Genomic DNA, 27620 nt, shown 5'->3' with positions numbered 1-27620 from the left:
TATACCTCATTGTTTCGTAGAATTGAACCAACAATAAATAGCCCTCATTTTAATGGTAAAATACAGACTATCTTAATAGCCTATGTGGAGAATAGTATTTGACATTTTTCTAACTGACTAAAATAATAGTGGAAGCTAAATCTATCTCGCTTAATACAATAACCTTTGTTTCTAATTCTGTCTTTAAAATAACGGGCAGAGAAAAATGAGTTAGCCTCAAAACAAGTATAAAAACACAGCACAACAAACGTAACTTTTCATCCATGCAGACACTGTGTTCATTAAACTGGATCTAAGAATTTGCATTCAGTGCAACAATTTTTTTGTGTATAAAAGTGGGACGTCATCAATAACATTGAGATGAACAGATTTTTTTTTTTTTTGTATTAAAGAAATGTTTTTCATATATATATATATATATATATATATATATATATATATAATATTTGTATTAACCATAGTTCCCTGGGGTTAGTTATGAAGTATTGGTCCCTTACTTTACTTTGGTCTTTTGTTTTGGTCCAGCACTTTTGGCTTCATGTTTTGTGTGTCACAGATAAACTGCAGCCTCGCCTCCAAAGTCCTCACAGTTCCGTTGGCGTTGGTGTAAAATTGTCCGCCAAGGCGCTCACGCAAAATAGAAATACTGACTCTGAATCAGTCTCTTGGGGAAATCTTCACCCTCTAGCTGCACTCAGGAGTTCAGGAGCTTCTCATATTTTGGGTGGAACAGCAGAACGTGATAGCTGGCGCCCTCTAGAGGTAGTCCAACTCCAGTGCATGGCTCAGAGCCTCCAGATCTGCCCGACAGGACACCCTCCAGAATGGCATGTTCTTCTGAGAAAACAAAACAAACAAAAAAAATATTGAATTTAGGTTTCATAACATGCAAAACTTTTGGAATGCAGCTTGTACTCTGGTTTGAAGGGGGTCTGTAGTATGTGTTAAAGTATGTTTGGATAACATACTGTACATGGAAATGCTAAACCCATTAAACAATGCTGCCATTCCACAAAAAAATATATATAAAAAAAAACACAAAAAAAAAACTCAGTTACAGAGGCTGCAGATGGTGTGCCATGAGGTTTACTGATTTGTTGTGGCCCATTTCTAAGCAGTCACAGTCATAAAAAATCTGATTGAGTTATACCTTCTTGGCTACGGACTCCTCTTCGGCTCCGTCTCCTATCACCACATACACGGCTCTCCGACCAAACCTCTGAGAGACACGCTCAAAACAGCTCTCTTTGCCTTTAAAAAAAGAAAAATCGGGAGGTAACAATATTAATACATTTTTATTGATACCTTTGATGAAAGACTTTTGAAAAGGAAAAACTAATCTACCGGCATAAGATATATTAGAAGAAAGAAGTAATTAAGAGTAGTACGTATTGTTGCTTAATCACGAACCCTTCTTCCCCAGATGTTCCTCACCTGTCTTGGTGGCACTGTATATGTTTTCTATGGGGAAGGCTGAGCCCAGTCCATACAGTAACACCTTGGAGAGGGCTGGGATAAGCTGTGTGGTGGTCACCAACACATTCACACAGTTAGGCCTGGAACAAACATATTGATTCTATGGTTAATTTTAGTCGTAAATGACACGTGCAACATCAGAAACTGAGATTCATTCGAGTCATAATGTGAAATTGGGAATAATCATTTTAAAACTAACAGCTAATATCTAATTTTAATTAAACAACTGGTGTAAATCTGTGGTAGCATGAACTGACCTGGAGTTGATGAGAGCCAGGGCTTTGAGTGCTTGAGTCAGCCACAGGTCAGTGAGGACTTCCATCTCTCTCCTCAGCTGTAACCACTCTTCTCGCTTGGGGCTGCCCAGCAAACCTGCCCATCAGAGAGAGACACAATCTTAAAAGGTCAGTCATTGAAACAAAACCGGGCAGGATGTAAACCTTTAAACTGTAGCTCCACTGCATCTACCGAGACGTCTCTTAGTTTGACAGCAGGACTGTCTGCAGTTCCTGGATGGACAATTCTCTCACACCACCAAAGCCTCAGACACATGGTTTCACGCAGAGTTAAAGCAGCCAGCTGTAGTCAGAGGTTCCCAATGCTACGGCAGAGCACCACTTCTGAGTCACTCACCACCCTTTGAGCTTTTTTCACCACATCATGATTGAATTAATTTAATTTAATAGGTCAGCAAATAAAGATACAAGTATTTTCTTCTATATATTTTCACTGGATTTTTATGCCTACATAGTTGATGCTCCAGCTGGAACATAAGGAATACAAAATGCTCTTTAATAAAGGGCCTATATTACAAATTAGTATCAGCAAAACTGCAGTCAAAGAATTTTAATTTTAATCTTTACTTTGTTTAGTTTCAACTTAACTATTATCTCAACTTTCTGTTACTAATTTCCTGTACTTATCAGGTTTTTATATGTGCTAGAAATCCACACATAAACTAACTTCAGAGAAATTGAAATGTCTAGGTTGCCTTTACGCAGCAATGGTAAATAAAATAAGAGTGAAGCTTACCCCCAACATTATTCTTGTATGTGTTGTAGATCTCCTTGACTCTGCGGTATCGGAAAGCCAGTTTTCTCATCCAGTCCACCCCTCCATGGACCCCTGACCCCAGGCACAGAGAGCCGGCCCCTGCTGGGCTCTGGAAGCCGTCTGACCCAAAGTTGTAAGTGCTGCAGGATCACAATACAGGAAACAGCCAGGATGGAGATCATAAAAATACAAACCACATTTTCCAGAGCATCTGATGGTAGCACTGTTATCAGTGTTTCAAAGGTGACATACTAAAAAGTCGGTACAACTACATTCATGAAAACATTTCCTGGCTCTAGAAATACATTCAAACAATTCAGGCTCTGAAGAAGAAGCAGTGCTTGAAGCATTCATAAAATTTAGGGAAGCGTGCCAGAGCAACCAAAGAAATTTCAGGGACAAAAAACCATTTAAAATTGAATCAAACCATGAATGAGCCTTTGTCAGTACAAAATAGTATATACATAGAGTATGGCTAGAACATTTTTTAAAACATCTTTGGATGGAAAGGGCCAAGTTCAATAAAATAAATACGTCAAGGAAGTACTTTGGTAGAGTCTGGCTCTTTCTCAAATCACTCCTAAAACTATCCTAAAGTGCTTCAACAAGTTTATGCAATAAAACGTCTGGACTGAGAGACAGAGGGAGTGAAGAAGGGATATTTTGATGAGAACAGAAAGCATTGGATAATCCTGTGATATATTATATGGCTGTGGAAGTCGGGGAAATAAAAGACATGCACATGCTTGCATGCATGAACACACACGAATGCACACAAAATGCTCACACTCCTCGTCTCATCTCCCTACTTTTTTTTTTTCCCTCCGGAGCACAAAAACCCAGAGGGCAAGTCTGGTTCACGAGCTACAGTAGGACTGTCAAGAGTCTCAGAGTACAGTAACACAGTCAAAGCCTTACCTCAGGTCCTGTCCGTTGTCGTCCGACGCCACGTCATCAATATGAACCTGGTCACATTCCTGGGAAATGAAAAGAAGAGTGGATATATCAAGAGATCTGTTTCAGAGTGAAGCTGTGTGCAGGCAGGTCTCTCTTCTGTAGGGGAGCCTCCGGGAGTGATAGCACGACAGAACAAAAAAAAAAAAAGAAGACGAAAAAAAGACCTAAAATAAAAGACAAGGAAGGAGGAAATAAATAGCACGGGACAGTGAGGCGCCAGAGATGCAAGACAGTCAACATGGTGGTGCAACGCGAGCGTAACCACGTAATAAATCTGATTTTTTTTTTTTTTATAGTGCGTCAAACATTTTTGGGAAAAAAAAAATGATCATAAGAATAGCCCATTGTCTCTGACAAACGATTGTTGTTCCTCTATATTGGATGTTGATGCAACCAACGAAACTGCAGGGATTAAAACCACACTATATCTTAAACATGTGGCTACAGCTAAAAACACCTTCACCTTCAGCAAACAGACACTGAAAAGTCACAAGAGAAACATAACCACAAACAAAAACTGCTAAAAAAAAATACTTCTGTTTCTCTGACTTTCTCCAGAGTCCAGCTTCAAGCCTCTAAATCCCACAACCCCTTTATCTTTCACAAATAATACACATACTGTGACAAACACACAGCCATGAACACATATGTGCAGAAACGAAAAGAGTCCTAGTACGACTCCTAATTGTCATGCGATGACCCGGCACAGACAGGCTCTCCTATCACCTTTCAATCGTCCAGACGGAGACGCTACCTCATCTTCCTCACATTGCTACATAACTCAATTCCCAGGGGCTGCAACCCACCTCCCACTCAGGTGTAATCCGCCTGTGCAGAGCTGGAACTACTGACCGTACAGTGCAAATGACCCAGCAGCATAACATAAACACTGAAACTGAAAACAGCCACACAGATTATATTTAATCTTATTTTAATTCATAATTTAAGACCCAAGAATGAGGAAAAGTTCAGACACAAAAATCGATTTATGTCCTTTATTAATCAGAAAAAAGTCAGAGTACAATTATATTAATTTTTGGTGGGATTACAGTCATGACAGCAGCAATAACATATGCAGGCACTGTTGTAGCTACTGACATGTTAAGGACAAGATAATTGTATCTTAAGACTTCACAGGGTTTGTCAGCCTGCTGCGGCGTACTGCTTTAGAGCTTTACTGAGCCCTGACAACAAAAGAGGGGATAAAAACCGGGTTTGCAAATGGCTTTGTTGGCTCCTTTCCCTCCTCTTGACTGTTCCTCCTCCCATTTGACTAATTTTCCTCTCGGATACCCAGACACAAACCTATAATTACAGCACAAAGTGTACTTGTTCTCCATCTCTGCGTCCTTCTTTAATCTTTTTTTCTTTGTCAGAACAAGGTCGAGGAATGTAGGATGAAAAACATATGCACTGTTCAGTCACAAGCAGCTACTAAAACTGCATTTTAATGGCCACTTGGAATTTTTTTTTTTTGAGGAGTCATCACTTTTAGAGACTGCATCAATACCCATATTGACTTTGGTGGAGTTTTACACAGGTCTATCTGTAGAGCACTTATTCCAGCAATCCCGTCCTTTTAATATTCTTGCTGTACTGTCACTCCAGGAGGGGAATTTGTTTGGAAAATTCTGTAGAAAGAATTGGATAGATGTTGTGCGAGGGGATTTCTACAATGACAACCAGTGTGCTTTATGCCAGGTAAGAAAACAGCACCCAAATGTCAAACCTCTCGGTCGGGCTGTTGCAGGGAAGGTTTTCTGGTTAACTGTGTGCCAGCTTACACTGCTGGATATGTTCTCTCTGCTCAAGCTTACTGGAAAAAAACTCTCACAATTACTGAAAAATAGTGAGATCCAGTGTACTGTGAGGCGAAGAATTTTGACTGTAGAAAGGCATAATGTTTAAGCTTCTAGTTGAAGGAAATGGTAGTTAATAAAACAGAATTTAATCTTGCTACTGTCTAAATATGCTTCTGTGCTCCTTTTTCACAAACTATCATACAAATTAAAAAAAAACTCACCTCCAGGTCATTGAAGAAGAGTCTCGAGTCGGCCAGATTGAAGATCATTTCCTCCATCCATAAACCCAGAGACACTGCCTTTGAAGAGTCCTGATGCACATAAAACGAATACGTTTCTGAGAAATTTGCAAACACAGTTACTTTTCACGTTATCCTCCTATAAAGCTACAAAAAAAAAGCAAAGAGAAATGACAGTGGACCTCTCAAAGGATTACAAGTTGCTGTGTCTTTGACATCCCCAAATAAAACAACCAAATTGTTTACAGTTTATCTCCTATTAATAGTCTTAGTATTGGACATATACACAGTACATGTTCATGTCTTGAAGTTGTTCAGGCAGTCACATTCCCTGTTTGTAAACTATAGACATGCTTCGACCTCATTAATTAAAACGATGACAGAACACCAGCTCTATCACTTCAATGGCTGCACCCTTGTTAACTATTTAAGAAAAAAAATGAGGTGTTCAGGCTAACATTGACGGCCTAAGATGTTTGGTATTTAGAGAATAATCCATGAAATCACATTTTTGAACATCATTGTTGTTGCCATTATGTCAGTGTAGCTGTCTGCTTGTCTCTCCGAAAAGCTTTCTTCTTACTTCCTCCGCAAACTCATCAACTGGATTGACATAAACAGGTTTCAGGGAGCGGCAAATGTGAATATTTATCTGTCAATCAAACTCCCCAAACTCTCATTCTTATCTTTACTATCTTTTCTCCGACCAATTTATTTTGGCTTCAATTGAGCTCGCTAGTTCGCTGTTCTCTGCTGACATTTTTTCCTGATTCATTCCAATAAATTAAGCCAAGAGTATTAATTTAAACTCATTTAATTAACTACTGGGTCTTAGATTAAACTATCAGAAATAACTTAAATTCATGTAGAGTCATTAAATCATTTTAAGGCATCTCAAGGATGATCACAGCAGTGTTTCTGTAAGTTTCTAATACAAGTTTTTTTTTTTTTTTTTTTTCATTCTTCAGTCTGGGCCAAAGTGGTGGACCAGCAGACCAACAGACTGACGTTGCATCTCCTAGACCCAAGCAGGACGCCTGGCTATTGATGAATGCAGACTTGACATTTACTGCAACACAATTCTAGCAAGTTTCATTTATCTTTTTTAAGAGATTATCTTATAAATGAATGGAAATCAATGGCTACCTGTAACGAAAAGAAGAATAAAAATCCCCAAATATACAGATGTATAATAAATGGTATAGTATGGTCCTTAATGAAGTTTTCTCCAATTTGCCCTCAATGGTTACACTGGATTTAATAACTGAAAAACAGGTATCATACATCATGATCATGAAAAAGAAGAGGTATATCGTATTTCACCATCTTCTCTCACACCACACAGCCTTCCTTCTACCTCATGAAAAGAAAGCCAAACAACCACCCAGGTGTTGCATTACACCGACTTCAGGTTTATTTCTTAATAAGTAAATTATAAATCATCACCCGCAGAAACATATAAATCATAACATGCAGGCAGTTGGACTGATAAACAGCATTGGGCTGTTATCATTCTAGACTACAAAAGCAGGTTGTGCACATATGTGTGGTGTATTGTTTTGATGGCAACACTGGCTCCTCTTTGGCAGCGAGACAGGCGAAGCAGAGAGATGTCAGCCAAAGGTGAATTTTGGATTTGTGTATTTGAAATGACAAGCAGGGTTGTCTCCTGGCTCCGAGTGGTAATATGGGCTTGATGACACAAGTAGGGTAAATCATGAAAATTACAAAAGAGGGTGTAAGAAAAAAAAAAAAGGTAAAGGGCACAAAAAGTTCAGCAGGAGAAATGGGGAGGACAAGGATGACAGGGAGAGAAAATGACGAGAGGGTGGATTAAGAAAGAAAGAGATGAATGGAAAGGATGAAGTGGGAGGGGTTAAAGGATTAAGGCAGGCTTTTTCTGTTTGTCTAATAATTGAAATAATTATCTGTAATCACCTTCCTCTGAAGACTAGGGCTACTACTGCGCACAAGGACAAATAAAAGCCTCTTTCTTTTAATCCCGGACAAGAAGAAGAAAGACTAAAAGGAAGTAGAAAAAGACAAAACACTCAAAGCTTTCAGTTCTCACCTTTAGTCTTATATGCAGGGGATTTTTTTGTTTATATGAAAGACAGAGCTGGGGGTAGAGAATTCCCACACTAGAGGACAATGTAGGGTGCTGTATGATAGATGAGATAATGCAAGAGATGTTTTGGGAGGAAGGGTCGGCTCATCGCGTGGATCAACGTTCACCTCTGGCTCACCAAGCTGGTGAAAATGACTGTCTTTCATCACGCCCATTAGTCTTCCATCAGACTGGGCCCAGACTTGCTTCTACATAAGTCCAAACATTTGAGTTAAATAGCCTGATCCAGTGGGAAGAGCCTGGGCCGTACAAAGCAGGACACAAAGCGGTGAAGTGAAGTTAATTAAAGCCAGAAACAAATATATTATGGCTGTCAGAGAAGGATGAGATATCTGCAAATTAGGGATGGAGAAACAAAACAGAAAAAAAAAAAAAAAAAAAAAAATTCAGCTTGTAAGCCATCTTGACACGTTGGACTGTTAATCTGTTTTTCCATCGTCACTCATTCAATTCCTCTGCTGCATGTCTGAGTTTTGATGTCAGAGTCTGTCCAACTGAGCTTCCCTGAGTCCAGCAGTGGGGCGTTTGGGTGGTGGGAGAAATCAGGAATTTTTGGCACACGAGTCACATTTCAACACCGATCTAACTTATTCCCTCTCTCTCTGTCTCATTTTCGCTCTTCCTCCCATTCTCTCTTCACCCCCTGTCTGTGGCAGCAAAAGAAAGAAAAAGAAACAACAGCATGCAAAGCCTGCCGGGGGCTGAACCCATCAGAGACGCTGCTCTCAAACTCCCATCAGCATTGTGTCAACCCGCAGGGGAATCGTGAGAATTCAAAACACAGTTCCCTGGCCAAAAACAAGAAACGCACCACTGTCCGCCCATCGTCAGCTGCCTGTCTGTTATGTAAAGGTCCCGCTGGCTGTCAATCACGCTGCAGGTTGCTGGGGTAGCTAAACAACCCCGCTGCATTATGAAAAGAAACAAGAGGGCAGAAAGGCAAAACAGCCAGCGTGTGAAAAAGCTCAGGGATGAGACCCAAAGGTTATGGGCTGATCCCAGGCAGCTAAACCTTTGACTGTTAGTCAAATAAGCACTGGGTCACTGAAACAAAGGGTGTTTGTTGTGAGGATTTTGTGTCTACCTGCTGTATGATTAACTGTTGTCAGAGTGTGATTAGCTACAGCACACACTTCTTACAGTAAAGGACAAAGGGAGGGGTCATCTCACCGTACCTTGCCAAATCGTGAGGAGAAGGTTCCCGTGAGGAGCGAATGGAAAATGATGATGGTTTCATCCAGATCCCAGATAAACACTCGCTGCAGTGAAATAACAGATATGTAATGTTAACCACATGACAGTGTATATGTGTGTGTGTGTGTGTGTGTGTGTGTGTGTGTGTGAGAAAGAGAAAGAGAGAGAGAAAAATATAAATATTGTAGAGAAGTCCTGATAATTTCCAACAGTGTGAGTGTGTTTACCTCTATATCAGAGTCCAGAGGTGGAGCGGGGTCGCTGACTCTTTTTCTTCCTCTCAACTTGCCATCTGACCCCCTTCGTGCAGGGACCCCCTCCTCTTTACCTGGTGTGGGGGGGCTGGGCGGCGGGTGGTACTCTCCTAAAACAACACAAAGACATAAAACAAAGGTGCTCATCAGTCTTTTTAAAACAACATTTTGCATGTTAAAAGGGGGACTTGTCTAAGTTTAGGATTAATTGGTTTTGTAGTATTACCCCGGACTAACACTTGGAATAATATCTCGGCTATAACAATTCTAGTAATTCATTTTGACCTGTCTCTTGAAAGAAAGAAAGAAAGAAAGAAAGAAAGAAAGAAAGAAAGAAAGAAAGAAAGAAAGAAAGAAAGAAAGAATAAACAAACAAGCAAAAACTCCTTACCTGTGTGTGACTCTGGGCTGTGATTGGGCATCATAACAGGTTGCTCTGGGTGCTGATAGGCTAACGGAGCTGTGATGGCAGCAGGGCTGATGTTGCTGCTGGTTAGGTAGGGGCTGTTGTAGTGATGGGAGTTATAATACGGAGAGTATTGACTCGGACTGTAGCTTGAATACGTTGAAAACTCCTGTCAACACAGATAAGAATGTTAGTCAGCGGCATTAAAACACAAAAATGTATCAATAATAAATTGATTAGAGATGGCTATAACTGTTGAGTTTCCTCACGTGTTGATGGTGAAAACACTCTTTGAGATTACATTACTCACTTGTTGGGAAGGGTTGAATGGGGTGGAATTTGAGATTGCGTGGGTGCCTTGAAAAATTCCAGATGAAATACCACCACCTAAGAAATCATGTGAACAAGGTCAAATTGTAAGGTGCCAAATACAAATACAAACTGTAAACAGGTAGGATATTTGTTCCATCTTGTATTGATGAATCAATTGAAGATATAAGAAGATATAATTTGGCAGCATCTAATCTGATCTGTAAAGCTTTGTGGATGAAGTAGTTAGCAGTAAACTTTAAGTAAATCCTCAGCGACAGCTCAGCGCTGCAGGAGCTTCGAGTGTGATTTATGATTGACACACAATACAGGTGGGGAAGTTTGCTGCTGCTGCTGCCACTCTGGGAATCTTCGAATCTAATCAAGCCAAGGCAGGAAAGTCTTCCTCTGAGCAATTTCTCCCCACAGTGATGCTGTCTCACCCTGCATCTTCCTGTCGAGTCTGCATAGTATCCTGTTTGTTTGTCTGATTAATTAATTCTCCTGTAATTTCATCACCTCCACCTATGGCTGTTGACAACACTTCTAATATCTATTCCTAGTTTTCTGTTTGAAAGTTAACAGGATGTCTCAAAAATACAAATTGAAACCAATGAAAATTTGTAGAAATGCTGGCCATCTGCCAAAGAGGAAAGAAATGAACTTTTGACACCAACTGTGCTGAAAGGTGCGTCTTGTGTGGCTTCTAATGAAGGCCATAAAACATCCCAACACCTTAATATAAGATTATTAAAGTTTAAGACCTTAACAGACAGTAGATGATTTTCACCATCCATTCATCAATCAAAAAGTAGCTCTGTGAGGCTGCAATCACAGTGGTGCTTAGAGCTAAATGTTAACATCATGCACTAATGTTTATCAGGTATAATGTTTTCTAATGTTCACCATATTAGTTTTTAGTGTGTTAGCATGGTGGCATTTGCTAATAAGTTTGAAAGACAAATTATGCTGATGGGGCGGTCGGTACTTCTGCATGTATGTAGTCAAGTTATTTGTATTTCCAAATACAATGTATTCTATGGAAACCTTGAATGAAACAAATTTTGAAAAAAATTTGAGTGTCATTCATGTTGAAAGAGAGCATAAACGTCACTGAGGCGTCTGAGGTAAAACAATTGTCACAAACAATCTAAATTGTGATGCGATGCTAATGACACGCCCGGACACAGTGCCTTTCTCGTCCGCTATAACACAACTGTTGCTCCCAATCTTCCCACCTCTCCAATATTCCTGCAATTTCCTTTTGCCCCCCAAAACTTTTACACAAAATTTGAGGTGCGTTCTTTGCCAAAGTTTTCAGGTCCGTGCAGTGGTCACAAAAGTGGTCACAAAAGTGGTCACAAAAATTAACTTATTAAAACATATTCACAAAGGTTATAGATTTCCCCCTACCCCGTGCACAGTACGGTTTAAGATGAACAGTCTCAGTCTTTTTTTAAAGATCGAAGTAATTGCTTTGATTTGACCTGTACTGTTTATTGAATGAGTGTTTTTTGTTCTATAAAGTAGAACGATTCAGTTAATACAATAATGTTTTAAGCAATTACTGCTGATGGTTTAAAAGTTGATTCAGTATTTTTTTTTGTGATGGTCATACACTGTTTGTTTTTACTGTTAGCTTTAAGGCAAGCTGCACTTTGGGGATAATACAGCTTTACTCTTCTCTATTCAGCCACGACCTAAACCGTCCTAAAACATTTCTTTAAGATTAATTTCCTCAAGTCTTCCTTCCATCCTTTAATCAGCCCACTGTTGCTTTGTTTCTTTGCTCCCTATTCCTTCTCCTTTAGACAGTGCATGACAAACCAAAGAATAATGACTCAATGGAAGAATCATACTGAAACCTCCCTGGACAACACAACAGTCTTCAGACTGACTAAAGGAAAAATACAGGAGGTCTCTTAAGTAAACACATCAAGATTCCCATAGACCCCATTTGGTTTCAGTTGTACGCACAGGGTACAGTAAGTTTTTCGAAGGCTGTTTGTGGTGTGTGTGTGTGTGTGTGCGTATGTGTGCGCGTGTGCATGCTTGTGTATTGTGTACAGTGTAATGGATGACATGGAAACATTCTGAAATCCTACAAACATTTGGATGTTGTGGTAGTTTATTACCGTTTGAAGTTCGCAGTTAATGATTTATGCATAAAAATATTCAAACAAATTTATTTTGTTTGGGAACAATGTCCTTCAAACTCTGACTACACTCTGTTAAAAACTGTTTGTTGGTTCAACAGTGGCACTCTAACAAAGCACATGCAGTCACTGAAGAGCTTCCAGTTTGTAAGAAGTTTCATTAAAAGTGTGTTTACATGAATTTATTTACATTCCTGTATGATGTCTGACATCTGAATATTCTCTTAAAAGAGAAAGTCGTATGGAAAACAAGAATTAAATTGTCTGGGAGAGGCAGAAAAATTATTGATCTGGAGTCAGTGGGAAACTGGAGAAAGATCAAAGACGACATTGTAATGGATGGCAAAGAACATTTTTGAACAGGTTACAATATTACCAACCGTGACAGGCCACCTGTTCTCATCTGACAAAAGATTTATATCTAATTCTTGCGTAATTTTGGGATAAATATGCAAAGTCAATCGGCCGGATGAGGAGGGGAGAGTCAAATGGTGCAATGAGCTGACATTTGTCAAACAAAAGGTCAAGCATGAAACTTTGTCAATACATCAATTAATTGATTGACAGAAATTTGATCTGCAGCAATGCAAATGATCAATCAATTAAGCTACTTTTCAAGCAAAAGTGCCATTCTGTCTTTTCACATCCTAAAATCTGAGGATTTGATGCAGATTGATTGAAATAGATTAACTGAGAAAATTAGTTGCAGATTTTTCAGTTCTTTCAGAACTATTAAAGCAGTTAAATCAGTGCTTCACCAATTTTCTGACATGATGAAATTAGATATTCTAACCTTTTTAATTCAGGGTCTGAATCCAGATTATGTACAACGTACAATTAGATGTGATTTTTTTTTTACATGTATATCAAGAAGGCTTCTGAGGTCAACAATACTAATAACGCATAAAGTTAAAGGGTAATTTTGGTTTATTTCTATGTGTTATGATCAAAACAATTGCAGTGACTTGGTGCCACAGCAAAATCACTACAACTTTAAAACCAGAGAACACATTATAGACCATATATTTAAATGTTTTGTTAAAAAAAAAAAAAATCACAAGTAAATTAATCAATAATAAAAATAAACAATACTGATATCTAAATTGGAATAAGCCAGAGTGTAATTTTAGTAGTTACTGTGGAAATTCTGAAATTTGATTATTTGCCCTACCTAAAATGTCCTCAGTTAGTTTCTAGACATATTGTACAGTCACACCAATATGTCACACAAGTAGGAAAATACTTTCATATACTTAATAATTTAAGAGTAAGGTAATAAGGGTATGTGAATGCATTTGCTCCAATTCTTAGTAAATTGAAATTATTACAATTACTACTATGTGGTCCACAAAGTCATGTCCGCACCTCACGTGTTTACTGGTATACACTGTTTTGTCTCTCCTTTGTGTCATCCATACAGTGGAGACAGCACATACCCCGTCTGCAACATTAAACCTGCTCACCCCTCCGTAAAATGCCCCTTAACCTCTCCCCTCTCACACACAATGTCAATTTCACGCTGGTTTCAAAGCCATAAAGTCGCACTGAGCGAGTCATGCTTTGGGCGCCGGTCTACTGAGGAATGCGTCCAGCGCAGACACACACTCACATATTCAATCACAAACACACACACACACACAAAACAGACATGTGTGGGCAGAGAGCTGCACGCACTATACAACATCTTCATCTGAGCATTTCTTTATCAGGAAGACCTTCTGCCCTTCCATTGTTATATCCATTTTTTTTTTAATTTTTTTTTTTTATTCCTTCTCCCCTCTCTGTTTCTCTCCCTCTCAGTCTACAGGTTTTCTCACTTTCTCTTTCTTCAGAGAAACAAACACAAGCGCTCGCATGCTGTGATGTTGGTCTGAGTGGAGAAAGGGGGCCTGACCCCGAGAAAAGAGGAGGGGTGGAGAGACTTTTGACGCCAGCAGTCCAGACCGCAGCTAATGGAGAACAGGTGTGGTAGAGAGGAGAGGAGAGGAGAGGAGAGGAGAGGAGAGGAGAGGAGAGGAGAGGAGAGGAGAGGAGAGGAGAGGAGAGGAGAGGAGAGGAGAGGAGAGGAGAGGAGAGGAGAGGAGAGGAGAGGAGAGGAGAGGATGTTGCTGGATGGATGCTCCATTCAGTCAGACTAAATCAAAGATGGTGTATAAAAGCTCTGTTGAACGGTGTTTGTGTGAGTGATAGCATTTCCTACAGTGCCTACGGTGTTTCAGACTGACCGTGTGTGTGAGAGTAGCTGTAGAGACTTTGACTGGGAGGAGTGCTGCTGAAGTTTGAGTATCCCAGTAGTCCCGTCTGTCCTGGAGAGTGGCTCAGACCGTCCTCTGTTTTAATGTCTAGAAGAAAAATAGCAGAAGATTTATGTTGCATTCAGGATGAAAGTAATCAAGATGCAACATGTATAATCTAATTTATTTACTTTAACTATGTCCATTAATAATTTAATAACAGTAAACAATTGTTGTTGAGAGCTGCAATTTGATTTGGTTAGGTGATGCCTTTGCTCACATGTTTGTTAGTTGAAGGATACTTCTTGGATTGCGCAAAAGTTTATGCTCTTCTTATTGTGTGTATCATGATTTTATCTTGCATTCTTCAAGTTTATAGGTTTTAGTAAAGTTTGGGTGTGTGGTTTTATCTATTTCTTCTATTTTCCTCATTAAAACTTTGACCTGAACATATAAATAACACATCACAATCTATCCCTGTAGTACAAAGTCTCCTGTGTACATTACCAAATGTCTGTCATGTGTCTTGTTCCCCTTAGTGTCCCCCTCATGTCTCCCTTTTTGTTTTGTATTGTCATTGTAGTGTAAAGTGACTGAATTTGTTTGAAGTTTCCAGTGGATGTTGCCCAATGCACTGTGATGTTTCTGTGTTTTGTTGTTTACATCGGAAAAGACAGAAAGAAGGTTCACTAACTCAAAGAGTCTGATATAAATTATTTCAAATCGAGCTCTGCATGTACACCATGCCATCACATTACAAACATTTTGTTTTGCTTTTGAGATAATTTTTTTTTAAATAAGGTATGTTTTTACATCACACTGTGTTTGTTTGTACTTACTGTAAGATGGCATGCTGTAGCCCTGTGTGTGGTGAGTGTACGGTGTGTACGGTCCTGCAGGCTGGAGGGCGGGGCTGTACTGAGTCTGTCCGTACGCAGCCATGACACTGATCTTGCAGAAGGAAAATTAAAAACAAGGCATTGTTGGGTCACAAATTTCTTCTTTGCTCAATCTCTTTATCCTTCACAACATAATATCTGTTTTTGGTATGTTAGGACTGAGGGTGAGGAAGAAGAGTTGCTTCTTCCATCAGTAAAAGATCAAACAAACAAACAAAACAAAGAGTACCCCTCTTATCCCTTACAGTTCGTGATCAAATTAACCTCACATTTTCCATCACACTGTTTAAGGCTAAATCACAGTGACTCAAAACGATGTTCCGGTTTCATCATGATTTCAATCAACAGATATTAAGAGTGCCAAGTTTTACTTTTATTGTGACAATTATACAAATTTTAATTTCAGGGACAAATCTCATGAAAAACTCACCTGCAGGAGGTGCGATGAGTTTCAATTAGGTAACGGGCACTGTCGGAAAATAAACATAAACATGAAACCAGTTAGGAAATGAAATATGAGGAGAAACTCTTCAACTCAAACAAAAATCTGTTAAAATTCAAAGAAACAAGAACGGTTGTTATCTCGAAAAATGAGTAAAGGGTTAATCAAATATTTCGTCAGTCCCAAAAATGGGTAAGCCGAGTTCTAAAAAGAGAAGTTGTATCATGAAGCAAAAGATCGTTGTAAGGGAACTGAATCTGTTTGTTGACTTCACAGGCAGACTGGACACTCTTTTCTTTGTAGTTTTGTCCTCTCACCTGCCCTGTAAAGACAGCTTTTTCCTCTTGATCCTGTCACACTGCTGTTAGTCAGGTTCCTCTCAAGCCGTCAACTCTCCTGCAGAGACAATAGCAAATACACACCATCAGCACACAGGTATGCAGTTCACTGACACATGGCGACGTGCCTCGAGCTCTGTTGCAGCCACCTATTTTCTCCATGCACACAGTTCAAAAGGTGAATGGGGTTAAGGATAAACAGAGAAACCGAAAAGGAGATTAAGCTAAATGTGGTATTGATGTGAGGAGTCTTGTCATTAGAGAGTGACAGTAAACTAGTGAGTTAAAGAAACCTGACAGATAACATTGTTGGAAGAGGAAAGAGTTGCAAAATGCTCCACTCTACACCTCTACTGAGTCACTCTGCTGTTTGGCACCTGTATGTAGTTACAGAGGAAATGAACCATGAAAAAACTTTCAGAACAAGGTTCTGGTTCAAATTCAAAATAAAGGCAGTGTGGCATACTCACAATTCATAGTTCATCAGAAATGTTTGTTGGATGTTATGATTGGACAATAGAGCTTTGTTAGACAGGATAAAATGAGATGACAAGATGAGACAGGAGAGATTTTGCAATACAGTTTATTTTCTGTGCTACAGTATTACGTCATTAGAGGCATTGTTGGAAATCAATTAGCAGTGCTGCTTAGTGGTAATATTAGATTCATGGATTTGTAAAAAAAATATGACAACATAAATTCCTTAAAGACATTCATTCGCTTAACCAAAAACAGACCTTTTTTTTTTTTTTAAATCTATGATTATTTTTTTTTCATTTGAATTTAGAGGTATTTCAATATATCATAACGTATTTCACTCAAGTAATATACGACTACATAATACTTTGATAGAAGATTTAACCGTTGATTTTGTTCATTATTAACAGAAGCAACAGAAAGTAAGTCCGAAAGAAGAGGTTTCATCTCAGTAGGCTGAGGGTCAAAAGATCAATGACTTAGTCTGAGCAGGAAGATGAAAGAGGTCAGTCTGTCCCACTGCACCGCTTTAATCCCACTGACATGAGGTACCAGTCAATCTGAGTGAAGGTATGGTGGTAAACATGAAGGTAAAAATGTTATCTATATTGTAGGACCAAAATTATGGGTTACTTTAGCTCCTATTAATGTAACACAATGATTTATTTTTTTTTTTTGTAGGTGTGCTTTGTGACAACAGTTTGGAACGGCTCCAAAAAGAAAAGTTTTTCCTAGTGTGACAGTACAGTTAGAGTGCACAGAGTTCTGAGTCTTGACCTGAACCCCACCCATCTTCTTTGGAAAGATTGAAAACACTGACTTCAAATCAAATCCTATCTCCCAACATCAGTACCGACCTCAATAATACTCTCCGGGCTGAATGAGAGTGAATCCCTGCAGCCAGGTTTCCGAAGCTTATGGAAAACCTTCACCAAAGAGTGATGACTGTGAGAGCAGGACATAAATGTTTTTTTCTATTGAGATTTTGGCCATACAAAAAGAAAGGAAAAAAGATTACAATTACAACAACTCTTGTTTGAGCAGTTTTATGAATCCCATCTCTCACTTTCTATCTTCTTCTGTCTCTTTATGTTTCTCTCCCTCTCTCTGTTTGCCTCTGGGCCATTCCAATCTGGCAAAGCTGCAGCTAACTGCCTGACCTCCAACCTTTCTGACAACACAACGACAGAGACAGATGACAGCCATGAGTTATAAGGGCAACAGGGCTTTTCAGCTGCAGAGACATGAAGGTGATTGAGGAAAAAAAGACTGAAGTGTCTAAAATGAAAGATTCACCATAACTGGCGTGATAAAACCAAAGCCACCTTACAGTGTGTTGTTCTCATGTCCTTAACAGCAGCTTTTTTTTGACAAACACAGAAAAGCACACATAACAATTCCCATGTTACAGTACGTCATCTTCAGCTAATGTAGTGAGCTGCTCTCCTGACTTTTGAAACATCCAAGACAGCTTCTAGTATTTTTTTAAGTAAATAAAAACATTTCTATGATAATGTAGCCAAAGCATATGTCCCCGAAAAACCCACCTGCACGTCTGTATTATTTAATAATTCATTAAAATAAACAGACTGCAAATGCGAGAGTAAGCTGGTTTACTTACTACTTCCATTTCTTTTAAGAAAAGATGACTTTGATGAAGTTTGAACTCAAGCCTGTTTATATTAGATTCAGGTCAATCCTAAATCCCAACATTCAGTTTAAACTACGTGTTCATGTTCATCTTTTGCTTTCGTGTCAGGTTTTCCACTTCAGAAATGATCCTTAACCTTGGTTTGAGGCCTTGCAGCCATCAGAGACCCTGATCTGACTTTCATTGCAGGCAGACTGCGAAGCTCGAGAGAACGACACTGATCCTGCGGCACAGAAGAAAAATAAGGAAAGTGCTATTGTGCTTCGCTTTTCGTTGTACTTCCCAGGGATCAAACGTGAAAGTGACGCCTGTTCAGAGTCCTCTTGACTGCAACAGTCCTGTATACGCACGCATGCACGTACACACAAACACAAAAACTGTGTGTGATAGCAAAGGCACTTCCTGGTTCAGGGTGAGGCCTGGGAGGAGGGCGGCCAAGGCCATGGGAACTGCAGGACACCGGAGGGAAGATGAGCACAGCTCAACAGAGATGTGGAGAGCCAAGGGCTGAAACTGAAGCTAAAACAAACCCAGCAGGGCCATAGGGGGGCCACGAGGCCATGTCCCACCAGCTTCACCTGGGTCCCAGGGTTCTGCTCGACCACTGCTTCTTTCACGGATATCAAATTCTAGTCTTGGTGCTGCGTATTGTGCTTTAAGTTGAAATGTCATTTGATACAGTTAAAAGGAATACAGTGTTTGTGCAGATTTACCTGGTGTTAAGTGCAGTGAGGAAAAAAATGACTGACACAAAAGTGACTCATACTGTTCGTAGCAACGAGCTTCACTTCTCAGGGGGTTGTCATGCGCAACACACTAGTTCATATGGCATGTTATCTGACCAAATCTGAAGGCAAAGTAAATATAACTAATGAAACTGAGGAAAGTGTACACAAAAGCGTTGGTAGTGTTGAACTTGTTTGTGCAGGATTAGTTATTTAAGGACTGAATTTTTTTTCGTCTCCGCTTATACCAAGTCCAGTCAGTGGGTGAAGATGATGTAAATGTCAGAACAAATACAGACTCCAATAAGGCAGAGGTGGTTTCACATGCTGTCGTTATAGTATATTTCAAGCATAGGTTAGGTTAGGTTAGGTAGTTACTTTATTAATCCCCAAGGGGAATTTTTTTTTTGCTACAGCAGCATACAGGAAGCAATAAGATAATATAGAATAATAAAAAGCAATAAAATAGCAGTAAAAAATATTAAATATGAAATGCACAGTATATACAGTACAGTATGTATGTATGTATGTATATATATATATATACAAACAACCAAGAAACAAACTGACATACTGACCCCTGAGCTATTAAGCAACAATATGCTGAATGATAATTAGCACCAGACACCTCAAATTAATTTGGTTCTTGATACCAAATACTAAGAAATCAGCAAATATGTGGTTAAAGTAAGGTAGTTAAATTTAGCACATATGACGCAAAATATGATTGAGTTAACCGAAAACACTTTCCGTACTTAATGTGTCCAAATTATATTATATATATGTATATATATATATATATATGTATTGGAAATTGTAGGAATCTAAATTACTAAACACGTCACAAACAGTTTCAGGTAAGTTGCTTAATTTGAATTAAACTGGCAGGGTTTAATATTTACCGTGTGCACTGTAACTAACTGACTCATCACTTTTCAACAGCTTTCATCATTTTTGTGTACTTCATCAGATACCATGGCTGGAATTAGTCACAGTTGGATGAATTTCTAATTAAGGGTGTGTCCCTTTATACGTGAGAAATAATGTGGATATTATATCAACTGTCTGACGGGTGTCTGTTTAGACGTGTGTTTACAGTGTCAATATCTGTGCTGTGTTAGTGTCTGTCTGAGTCTTGATACGACTTGTGAGAGTCTGGTTACACACTGCGGTGACCCTCGGATGGCGTGACCTTTATAGAAACACTGTGGTTCTCCATCAACAGCTTGAAAAGGTGACTCGTTGGTCTGTAATCGCACCATATGGGACCCCACCTGGAGCCCTCAATTTGGACAGTCTGCCTAAGTGCCTGGGGGAAGTTGGGGGTTGATTCACTGTGGCACACAAACCTCTCTCTCAGTTGCTGATAAAAGACATTGAACAAGGGCCCACTATTTGGGTTTGTGTGACACTATCAGGGTTTCCGTGGTGGAAATCGGTGCCATCTGCCAGCTACGGCTCTCTTTAACAACTTTTGGCACACAGCTGACAGTTCAACGGGGCAGACTGCAGTGAACAGCGAAAACATATACTAACTTCTATTTCAGAGTTATTATGTCTAGCGTTGCAGTTAAATAAAAACTCATATTTAGAAGAAAAAACAATGTCGACGATAAATGAACACAAGATGATTTAAGGTGTAAGTGGGAATTCTGGGTGTAGTTTCTATAGACAGTTTCTGGAAAATCTCTTATGGTTTTGTGCATAAACTCGTGATAAAAACTATATTTTCCTCATACCAATACAACAGAGTAGGTCATATTTACAATGACTCCCGAACATACAATATATGAGTTTTTTTAGTGCCCTCTATACAACCCACTAGTCTTTGTTCCTGAACGACAGAATAGGCAAATTCACAAAACTAAATATATGACCGTTGATCAGTATCAACAAAGCAAACCAGACCTTCGTTGCCATGGTAATAAAAAAAAAAAAAGATGTTGGTTGACGTTGGAAAAACAATAGCAGTTTGGCTGGGTTTACAGACGCAAACTATTTGGCTAGGTTTAGGAAAAGTTAACATTGTTTAGGGAAAGAGTAAATTGTGTTACATACTTGACGTAAGTTGAATAAATAACATAAGGTAAATTATTATTTTTCCTAGGATGGCGAAGGCATAACCCACCCTACAAAATGCTGTGATGCACATGTGGGTAGTGACAAATTTAACCTCCTCCAACCTTGCCCCCTATGCCGTCTTTGTACCGCTTTACACTACGTCACCTGACTTCCTCATTTTCCTCTTAATTACAACATCCAGAAGAGGTCACAACAAAAGTAAATATGTGTCATATCATGACAACAGTGTTAGGAGACGACGGTCTGATAAAAACAGAGGCCTTCCAGACCCCGCAAACTCTGTCCAGATAAGCCGGATAAATCTCCAATAAAAAGTGGACAGGCAACCTGTAAAAATGCAATCTAACTGGGTCAATGCATAAAACCTATTTATATACGTGTAAAAAAATACGTATTGAACATAACCTCAAACACAATCAATCGCTGCTTGCACTCTGATTGCATTCATGGAGTGAGCAAGATCAAACTTATTTTCATTATCAATTATTCTGCTAATTATTTTCCTAATTAGTCATGTGGTCTTAAACATGCTAGAAAATTGTGAAAATATTCATCATAATTTTGCAGAGCCCCAGATTATGTCTTTAAATTTTCTGTTTTGTCGGATCAGAGAAATCCTCACAACTAAAAAAAAAAAAATTAAATCAAGTATCATTTAAAATAGTTTCTGATTCATTGTTGACTAATTGGTTTAATTCCACAAAGGCCCGTCAAAAGGTTTCTCACAAATCCATCATGTTAGGTACAATGTTTGTCATGAGTCCAATTTGATTGAACCTTACTCGAATAAAACAAATACATAAGTGACAATGACACAGAGTAAGCTTTAAGGTAGGATCAGTGTTACATGTATTAAAAAGGATTTTACGATTTACAATAACAACTGACGGTTGACTATGACGAAATAACAAAACATTTGTTTACCCACAGACAAATCTATCCACCAGCAAAAAACAAAAAACAAAACATAAAATGGTTTAACTTTTACACAGAAAAATATAAAACTCAACAGAAGTCTGTCTTGTTTCTGTTGACTTCTGTAAAGTCTCACATTTGCTGAGACAGTAGGAAACAAAAACACGTGTAAGATGTTTCTGCGGTTCAGTGACCTGCTTACTATCAAAGTGAACCATCTCAGTAAGCCAGCAGACAAACATTCCCACCTTATACTAACCCCACTGATGTTTACATCATCAACAAAAAAAATTTGGAAACTGGAACAACCAGTTTAAAACCGACAAAACGGATGAATTTCTTTTTAACAGGTTCAACTCTCACAGTCTCTGCAACTTTTTCCTAAAATAACCAAAACACACACACACACACACACACACCACCTGGCTAATACTGCTAATACTTAATTTAAGTAAAAGTGAATGCAACAGTGAAGCCATATAACGACAGATACAGAGCCCCTTTGAAAGAAACACAGTCCTTCTACAAGAGGCTTGGATTAATCTCTGGCAGCAGTGAACCTGTTGTCGACTCTGTCTGCACTCTGTAACTTTACCTCCCAGACTTGGTGGCCTTTCCTTTTCACTTGACTAACTCCTGCAACAAGACTGCATTAATGCCAGAAGCCTCCTCTGTCTCTCAGTAATCAAAACCTCTTTATTCCACAATGCCAGCGTCTTTATCTCTCTGTTCTTCCAGCACACACTCTTTGCTCCTGTCTAAATTGCCTCTCAGAAAATTCGGCATTCCTTTTACTGCTTTCTAATTCTTTCTTTTGTGCTTCCACACTCGGGTTCACTGCCTGTGTCCGAGGACTAACACTTATAATATCCCTTATAATTTCCCCCTGTAATATAGCCAAATCCAAGAAGGACCACCTACCCCCAAGGCCCAGACTCTGTCTCCCTCAGAACCACTGCCCCGCGACGGGGGTCAGAGTGAGGGACAGCTGGCAGACCTCCCAGCAGCCTGGAGGAGCGGGTGTGGGGTTGGAGGACTGGGCTGACCCCAGTCAGATGGTGGTCTGGCTCCCAGGTAAAAAACATCTGGTCCAGTGATGGGAGGGTGGTCGTGCATGCGCTCACACATTCAGAAGTGACACACGCCTGACTGCATGAGTGCTCCTGCCTTCTCTAATGAACTCACTCACACACACACACACACACACACACACACACACACACACACACACACACACACACACACACACACACACACACACATACACACTCTAAGACTAGCTGCTTTATTAGCCATTAGGACAAAAAGGTTTGCCCTCGATCGGTCTCCTTAGCAATGATGGCGAGTGGCCGCCCTAGTTGCTAACAGCTGGCCAGACAGAGCTGGCTGGTAGCTGAGGCTCACATACGCTACAGACGGACTAAGGTCCAATTACTTCTTTACTGGTGGATTTACTGTGTGAGTGAGTGTATGAGAGCGACAGAGAGAGAGCAAGAGAAGAAAAAGGTAAAAGTGATGTATACCTTGATAGAGAGATAAGAACGCAAGACAAATGAGATATCAACTGAGCTGACTTTAACAGATTGAAAAATGGTGAAAAGCACATTTCAAGACAAGGTTCAATGAAGTCAAGCTGAAGAAAAATTCTCCCACCTAGAAAAGATTTCCAAGCACCACCGGGAATGATCAAATTCTCTTTTCAGTGGAAAGTACCACCAAGTTATTAAGCACAAGAAAATGTAATATGGTCACTGCAGGCTACGCTGCGATGTGTGTGGCTTCACCATTCTCAAGATGAGATAAGGAGAGCTGCGATAGCCAGAGACACAGCTGTTGTCTGCTGACAGCCCAGGGTTTATTACACACACATAGACCTACACACACATTACCACGAGGCCTCCTCAGGAGCTCACTGGGACTTAAGGGAATTAAAAAAGGGGAGGGAAGAGCGGGAGAGAAGAAAACGTTTAGGGAGGGAAGTTTGATAACTTTGGAGGCTCAAACTGTTCGAGCGGCAACAGACGAACCAACAAAGACAAGGGGACCTTTCTCCATCGGGATTTTGGCTACACAAAAACAACCTTCATAGAAACATGACGTTTTCTACACACCTCAAAAGTCACTTAACACAACATACACAGTACTTTTGGTATTAGTGGATTTAAAATTCTACTGACCAAGTTCCTATCAGACATATACACGTAAAATATAACTCAGCACAGCAAGTAAATATTCTGTGAAGACATGACACCAAGAAGATTAGAGAGCAGTTTTTTTATGTTAAGAATTCTACATCAGTGTCTTTAATCTTTATTGTATTATCTTTGTTTAGTGACATCCACTTCTTATGTTGCTGCACATTTAATAAAATATTTTGCAAAAAATAAGTGAAAGAGCTACAAATGTCAGGCTACATTCATAATTAGTTTCTTCAAAAAGTTGTATAAAGTTTTAGAAGCAGTTGTTCTGTGAGCTGAAGCCTAAAATTAAAAAACCTGAAATTTCTGATTTGATGTAATTTATTCCGTAACTTGCTCTTTCTGGCACGGAAGTGCTTCACTTCCTGCTGACATTATTATTTTTTATTTTTTTTACCTTAAGACTTTTCTTTAGTTCACTATGACCCCTCAGGAATATGGACACAGTTACACATCAAAAATGGACTGAGATGCTTTTGTGAGGTCATGAGGAGATACATTATAATAAATTAAAAAAAAAAAAAAGTATAAGTAAATAAACCAGTGAGCAAACAAGCACACTTGACTTAATATACTTTACATTGTTCACCTAAAAGTAGCCACTTAATTTGACTTAGTGAGAATGTTTGAGTCTTTATTAGTCTGTTTTTGGATCCTTTAACCCTATTTATCCAATGTTTTCCTCTCATTGTCAAAATCAGGACAAACTAATATGCAAAGATTCTTGTGACATGATTTCTTGTCAAACATACCATACGTAGTGTTGGAAGACAGTCGATATCAATAGCATGCAGAGGATGATTACCAGACCTAAAAGTTAGGACAAATGTGCTCTGTCCACACGGCTGAGCAACAACACAAAGATGTGCGTGGATGACAACAACTGTGAGTGAAAACCAAAAAGCAGTACCTTAATGATAAAACTTTTCAGCACCAAATACTGAACACATTCACTTCAGTGCGGCATATAAAACCACGTTTTACAATGACAGTGATCTGTTCAGGTTTTAATACTGAGATCATACTGTCATTTCTCACTGCAAGGGTGGATTGGATATATTTTCAGACTATTTGGGTCAACATGACAGCCCTGCTGTAACCTTAAATTCAAGTAGGTAAGACTGCTTGACTCCCAGTGAGGAAGAGAGAGAGAGACAGGACGAGGAGAAAGAGAAAGAGGTAAAGAGACGCACAGAAGCTTAAAGACATCAAGAACCGTGCAGCTGTGAAGAAATATAATAAAAATTGGTGCAGATAAAGTCAGGAAGAGCAGAGCTTCCTATGAAAATATTTATCATTCCAGAAAGGTTTGGCTACAGAGAGGTTTGGAATTAATTTGTGTTTTCTTAAGAGGGGGTGCCTTGCGCTACAGGATGGGGAATTCTCCACAACCCGGGACTTTTTGGGCTGCTGGTTATTCACAATTTATTAGAGCTAGTAATAAGAACCATGAAGGCCAAGTAGAGAGAGGTAGAGAGAGAGGGTCTCCGGTCAGTCTTGGGGAGGGAGTCCAGAAATGGGGCCTGATGTTATTAGGAGACGAACCACAGTGTTAAATCAAACACGCTCGAACACACACCTTCGGTATGTGGTCTGCAGCTCACTTCCCAACCTCCTCCATCACACCCCTGGATGTTATTTGTGAGGGTTAAAATACAGGTATATCAGGAGATTTCTAGGATTTACAGTCCGTCAGGATGCGAATGTGATACAGCTGCTATCTAAAGAAAAGAACCCGTCTTTGGCTGGCCATCACTCCTGCAGGTTTATTTCAGATAATTAACACTGACTGGGTGAAACAAATGTCCAGTTTGTTCTATATGATTCAGAAATAAAGGGACATTTTTGGGAGTTAAGAGGAACACATTTCTCTGTAGTTAAACTTTGTCTGCCCGATATTAACAATGATGGTAATGAAGAAAAAAACCCTCTAAAGATGTGTATCATAAAATTAGTAGTTCAAATCAAGCATATATAATTTTAAAAAGTGATGTTGTAATTTTACATATTTCTTAATTAATCTATATGTTTTAAATATTACAACAAAATCTAAAAAGTATAAGTAATTGCAGTGTCAAATTTCTTAGGTTTAAATAGATGTATTTACATGATTGCACCCAACCCGAGGGCCCCATTAGTCACTGCTCCTCCATCTGTGCAGCTGATAGAAAAAGTTCAAATGTAATTTAAATGGTTGGCAAAACACAGAGAGTGAGTTTCTAGACTGGAGCCATAAAGGGGTCCTTGAAAAATATGAATACCAGCCTTTGAAAAATGCTTAGCGAGGCTCCCCTAATTTAGTTAATGAGGGTCCCTGCATGGCTACTGAAGGGGTGTCAGTGATTTGGGTGTAATCTTCTGTATTTATAGGCCAAAGCAGAAAGTGGTGCACGAATTCAAGCAGCACCAAGAAAAACAAAGCAGCTCAATCAAAATAGAAGGCAACTCACACACTCCTACAGATCTTTGAAATGGCTCAGTGAGAAACAATAATTGTTTTGTTAAAGGGGAATTTTGGAATTTTCTGCTCTTATAAACGACTCACCAACAAAAATGAATTATTGAAAGTTTAATCAAAAACAAAATTATGTGACAGTATCCTTCACTGAGTATTTCAAGTTCTGAAAATAAATACTATTTATGGTCTAGCTTTTTTATGGATTACAAATACAGTAGTTTTTTTTTTATATATATAAATAGCGAATGTGGAACATGCATTTTGTGTTTGTATTTTGAGGATTGGTGTAATAATTAAATATAATTAATCTCTGCTTGTTCTTATTTTCTCAATTACTCACGTAAAAAATATATAGATATACATTGCCATCATTTTAAAAGGTCTAATTGTAAAATAACTGTAGAAAATGTATTTAATTTTTTTTTTCACATAATTAAATATTAAGGTGTTTGTTTATTTTAGTCATTATTATGTTTGGAGAGAAAAATGGAAAATTCACGTGTTTTTTTTGGTGTTTTTTTTTTAAGGTAGACTATTTATCAAATTTTGTCGGTCTAAATAAACAGCTCTAAAACTCACAAATTGACGAACACAATCTGAAGATTAACGAGAGGACGAAGCTATTCCTTGGTGAAAGGCACAAGTGAAGACGTCTCACTTACCATGATTTTGAATAAAGCACATGCAGGAAAAATCCGTCAGAGCGGGTTCCTCTCCATGCTCAGAAGAGACTCCGCAGACTTCTCACAAGTGTCCCGGCAAATCAGTGACGAAGTGTCGACCCGCAGTTCCCGAGAAGAGGAGGAGGAAGAAAAGAGCAGACGCTTTCGGTCGAGAGGCTCCAGGTGACAGCTTTCTGCAGACACTCACTCACATCGATCTCATTTCGCTTCCTCTGCTGCTTCAGGAGCGTGTTTGCTTACCCGGCGGTGGGGAAGTGATGTTAAGTAAATGAGAGAAGATTTCTGGTTCCTCCTCCTCCTCCTCCTCCTCCTCCCCCTCCTCCTGAAAAGGTTGCGCGCGCCGCACGCAGACCGAACGCGTGTGTTTGCGTGTGTGTGTGTGTGTGTGTGTGTGTGTGTGTGCGTGCGTGCGTGCGCGCCCCCCTTATCTCAACCACTCCTCATTTGTTCCCTCAGCAGCGCTTCACTTCTCGCCTTTAATCGGTATCTCTGCTTCAAATCTTTGTTTGGTCAAGGGCTCTCCTCCGCGTTTGTTTACACAACG

At 39.3% G+C, this 27620-nt stretch overlaps 1 protein-coding gene across 2 annotated transcripts; it reads right to left on the bottom strand.

Annotated features, from left to right (window-relative positions):
• Window positions 1–12: 12 nt before the first annotated feature.
• Window positions 13–27333, bottom strand: eya2 (EYA transcriptional coactivator and phosphatase 2). 2 transcript variants are annotated; one of them, XM_069147813.1, is made up of 16 exons: window positions 27056–27333; window positions 15867–15945; window positions 15538–15576; window positions 15048–15159; window positions 14200–14316; window positions 9820–9896; window positions 9495–9678; window positions 9077–9213; window positions 8831–8914; window positions 5510–5599; window positions 3448–3506; window positions 2509–2669; window positions 1734–1848; window positions 1435–1556; window positions 1151–1251; window positions 13–837 (listed from the first exon to the last, which is right to left on the bottom strand). In XM_069147813.1, exons 4-16 carry the CDS (start codon window positions 15148–15150, stop codon window positions 757–759), a joined length of 1431 nt encoding a protein of 476 aa, XP_069003914.1. In that variant the 5' UTR covers window positions 15151–15159; window positions 15538–15576; window positions 15867–15945; window positions 27056–27333; the 3' UTR covers window positions 13–756. The 2 variants fall into 2 exon arrangements, with proteins under 2 accessions (XP_069003914.1, XP_069003923.1); XM_069147822.1 differs by having other exon boundaries at window positions 15048–15154.
• Window positions 27334–27620: the final 287 nt, after the last annotated feature.

This window comes from Embiotoca jacksoni, unplaced genomic scaffold (assembly GCF_022577435.1).
Source record: "Embiotoca jacksoni isolate LCO1_2020_lvr unplaced genomic scaffold, fEmbJac1.0.p SCAF_1, whole genome shotgun sequence".
Classification (NCBI taxonomy): domain Eukaryota; kingdom Metazoa; phylum Chordata; class Actinopteri; family Embiotocidae; genus Embiotoca; species Embiotoca jacksoni.
This window is presented reverse-complemented; position numbering and strand designations above follow the sequence as displayed.

What these genes read in the sequence shown, in the direction of transcription:
- eya2 (XM_069147813.1), bottom strand. Translation starts at nt 15,150, where the DNA reads ATGGCTGCGTACGGACAGACTCAGTACAGCCCCGCCCTCCAGCCTGCA. An exon ending in CTACAGCATGCCATCTTACA is followed by an intron (nt 14,317 to 15,047) that starts GTAAGTACAAAC and finishes TTTTTCTTCTAG; the next exon opens with ACATTAAAACAGAGGACGGT. An exon ending in CTCTGGACTCTGATATAGAG is followed by an intron (nt 8,915 to 9,076) that starts GTAAACACACTC and finishes ATTTCACTGCAG; the next exon opens with CGAGTGTTTATCTGGGATCT.